This window comes from Cryptomeria japonica, chromosome 7, assembly GCF_030272615.1.
Source record: "Cryptomeria japonica chromosome 7, Sugi_1.0, whole genome shotgun sequence".
Classification (NCBI taxonomy): domain Eukaryota; kingdom Viridiplantae; phylum Streptophyta; class Pinopsida; order Cupressales; family Cupressaceae; genus Cryptomeria; species Cryptomeria japonica.
In genome coordinates this window covers 834,818,244-834,821,903 of record NC_081411.1, presented here as the reverse complement: position 1 = coordinate 834,821,903, position 3,660 = coordinate 834,818,244, and the positions used below count along the sequence as shown (strand labels likewise).

Below are 3,660 nucleotides of genomic sequence, written 5' to 3'. Positions count from 1 at the left end.
AATATCTTGTAAAATTCCTAGGTGTTGTATGGTCGATGAGACTTTATAGTTTTTTTCATGGCAAAATTATCCTATAGATTTGATTACTACCACTTTAGTGTAGATGATATGATTATATATAGACATATTTCATAAATATTCATTTCAAGCCCTAAAATGTATAGAATAATTTGTACTCCAAATATAGGTTTTTGATCTTTTTGGATTCAATGGTGAGATTTTTTATTTTATTTTTTTATCTAGGTCTCCAATAAAATCTCACCATGAAAACCCTCATAGAAGGAGCCTAAATAGAAAATCCAATTGTAAAATATTCATCAAACTCTATATTTGTACAACAACCGAAACCTATAAAACACTTATAACCTTGAAAATAACATCATTCTTTTCATACAAGATCATGGATTCTATAACATGTGCAAGATTTCACTTCTATGAAGGGTTAAAAATGGTAGAGGGATTTCCTCTCAAAACTTAACAACTAGGTTTGATAGTAAATGGAAGGAAATTTATAGGTATAATAATTTTTTTTTACATAATCCCAAAGAGAAAAATATACAAACAAGTATTCAAAATATATAATATACAAGAATATACAAATATATCATCAATATAATGTAGTATGCATTAAAGAAAAACCATCATGTGATAACACATATAGCCTCTAGAAGTACTCACACACTCAATGTATTATGTTATGAACTAAGATTACAATGCCCTTTATATTTTTTACACAATGCTTGTAAAACATTAAACTTCTTAATTGCACTCCATATGAAAAAAGAAAAAAAAACTATGTAACCACATATTGAGATCCATGCTTCCTCTCATCACATATGCACATTACAAGAGATACTCAATCCAACTTTAGCCAACATGTCAAAAGTTACACAAGTCAACTTCAACAACTACTCATGTGGTTTCTTTTATATAAACAAGTTTGCACAAAAACCACAAGTGGAATTACATAAAGCGCACGTCTAAAAAATCACGAGCTTACATAAATTATATCCCCCTCATTTACTTTTTGCTACTAAGTGTGCCTTTTGGTACTATTTTTTTCCTATTGATCTACTAAGTGTTTCCAATTGATACTAAGTTTTTCTAATATTATGCATTTTTTAATGTAAAACCTACATTAAATATTTATTTTATTATTATATATAGGATACAAAGTGGCCTTTATAATAACTAATCTATGTGACACACGCATCCCTATATTTCAAAGTGCACGATAAATAAATATTAATCTTACATTACAAGTATCATATGTATGTATGTATGTGTATGTGTATGTGTATGTGTATATGCATATGTGTATCTATATCTATACATATATGGTTCAATTTGTAATAGTAAAATGCTTTACATAAAAAATTTAAAATGTCTTAATTACAAATCTATACTTAAATTCTTTTCTTGCACCATTCAAACCTAAATAACAACAACACAAATCTTCAATTAAATCAAATAAGATAAAATCATAATGTTAATCCAATTACTTTAATTCCTACCATAAGTTTCCAAAATAAAAATATTTTTATTAAATTTAATTACATCCAAGAAAAATTATACAATTGTATTAAAGATGTGAAAATCACGAAATTACTCCTTAAATCACATTTTCCAATAATAAATCACAATCATTAATTATTAAAAAAATATATTTTAAATTTATAATAGGAAAATGTCCTACTTAGCCTATAATTAGTTTCAATATCTATAGTTTGAGATTAAAATTTTTTTATTAAAATTTATATATCTATTTAAAAAAATATTTTATTTACAATATTATAAATAATAAAAAATAAAAAAACCATTTAAAATAGACATTTTTTTTTAAAATACAAAGAAATCCAAAAAAAACCTAAAAAATCTACCATTCCTAAAAATTTGGTCCTATAACACCAATTTTTCTAAAGCAATCATAGCAAAAATAATAATCCCTTTTTGATTGGTGCAAACTAATCGACTAATTAAACTTTAGTGAATACAACCACTACTAATAATACACATTCATTTAAAAAAAGAAAAGAAAGAAAAAGAAAAAAGAAAAAAGAAGGGGGTGTATACAAGATTAGAACAACTCTTTACACCCCATTGGGACCCCTTAAGCCATGAGAGCAACTCCAGAATGAAAAGACCGAGAATCCTAATCATCCACTTTGTCCCATACATGATCAAATCCAAGATGACACGGATAAAGCATGATCCTTCATTTTGTTTATGCCAGCTTGTCGTCAAATTCAGAGCTTGGACTGGCATTCCCAAAGAGACAATCGCATTAATCTGAGTATCATTCCTTCTTGTATCAATGCTTACACAACGCTAGTGCAGCCGACACCCACGTACCAACAACGCAGCCGGCGTTCTACCAAACCATATTCCTATAAATTTCTTCTGCATTACCGTTGCTTTATTTCCATTCCAAATTTATTAATTAGAAGAGAAGAGGAAATGGAAGATGCAGAAGACACAGTGGCGGTCGTAGCGGGGCGATACTTCTGCGCTCCGTATCCCATCGAATTAACTCTGGAGAAAATAGGGAAAGATTTCATCATCGCAGATTCCAATGGAAATATCGTCCTCACGATGGTTGCTCTCCATGACAGGTGCCTTCTCGAAGACGCCAAGGGAAATGTACTCCTAACCATGATAAAAAAGGTGCGATAATAAAGTTAAAAGCATTAGGTACTTAATCAATTCGCTTACACACTAACCCTAGAAATATTGCAGAAGCTTTCGATTCACAGGAGATGGGAAGCGTATAAGGGCGACACCTCCACTCACAAAAAACTTGTCTTCACTGCCAAAAAATCATCGATGTTTCAGCTTAAAATGGCACTTGACGTGTTCCTGCTGAGTAATTTGGATGAAAAGCACTGCGATTTCCGTGTGAGGGGCAGCTATTTACAGCGCGACTGTACAATTTATCGAGGAGATCGTGTTGTTGCAGAGGTAATTGAAACTGCTAATTATGTAGGCATTTGTATAAAGCGGTTATTTTACAAATCGGAGGATTTTTTTTACTGGTTTTGTTTTTGTTGTATGGAGCAGATGAAGCGGAAGTATACGAGGACGAATGTATTGTTGGAGAAGGATACTTTCGTGGTGGTGGTGGAGCCCGGAATAGACTGTGCCTTCATTGTTTCTCTTGTGGTTATTCTGGACCAAATCACCAGAGATTATCAGAATTGATGAAAAAAAATAAAAAAATTCTTTTATCAGTTTTGCCTGTGAAGAGGGGAAGACGCAATATCGGCAAATGTTTTTATCAGAATTGATGAATACAAAATATTTTTTTTATCAGTTTTCTTATATTATTATTATTTTTTTATCAGTTTTCTTATATTTTGATGATGAATTATTCAATGTGATCTTAAATGTTAATAAAAATTTATTATATAGTCTAAATAAAATATCTAGTAACAAATGAACAAATGTCATTTTAGACATAATATTCTTCTAGTTTGCTGTCCCTAACGATTGACCATTTGACCTAATTTCATTTCCTGATTTGATTATTCTTTGAACTAATTCCATTTTTCTTTTATTTTTATTTCTATTGGCATTGTGTGTCCAAATGAAATTAAAGGGCTTAGCTTTGTACGGTGAGTCATTTTTGTTGTATTACAAATTTAAATTGTTATCTGTTTATTT

At 30.0% G+C, this 3,660-nt stretch overlaps 1 protein-coding gene across 1 annotated transcript; it reads left to right on the top strand.

Moving 5' to 3' along the window:
• The first annotated feature begins 2,457 nt into the window (after nucleotides 1-2,457).
• Nucleotides 2,458-3,198, top strand: LOC131074309 (protein LURP-one-related 15-like). The gene is made up of 3 exons (XM_058010906.2): nucleotides 2,458-2,664; nucleotides 2,833-2,958; nucleotides 3,058-3,198. Exons 1-3 carry the CDS (start codon nucleotides 2,458-2,460, stop codon nucleotides 3,196-3,198), a joined length of 474 nt encoding a protein of 157 aa, XP_057866889.2.
• The last annotated feature ends 462 nt before the right edge of the window (nucleotides 3,199-3,660 follow it).

Excerpts from the sequence above, each read along its gene's own strand:
- LOC131074309 (XM_058010906.2), top strand. The coding sequence starts at position 2,458 with ATGGAAGATGCAGAAGACACAGTGGCGGTCGTAGCGGGGCGATACTTC. Across the intron at positions 2,665-2,832 it reads TCCTAACCATGATAAAAAAG|CTTAAAATGGCACTTGACGT; the intron begins GTGCGATAATAA and ends TCGATGTTTCAG. Across the intron at positions 2,959-3,057 it reads GAGATCGTGTTGTTGCAGAG|ATGAAGCGGAAGTATACGAG; the intron begins GTAATTGAAACT and ends TGTATGGAGCAG.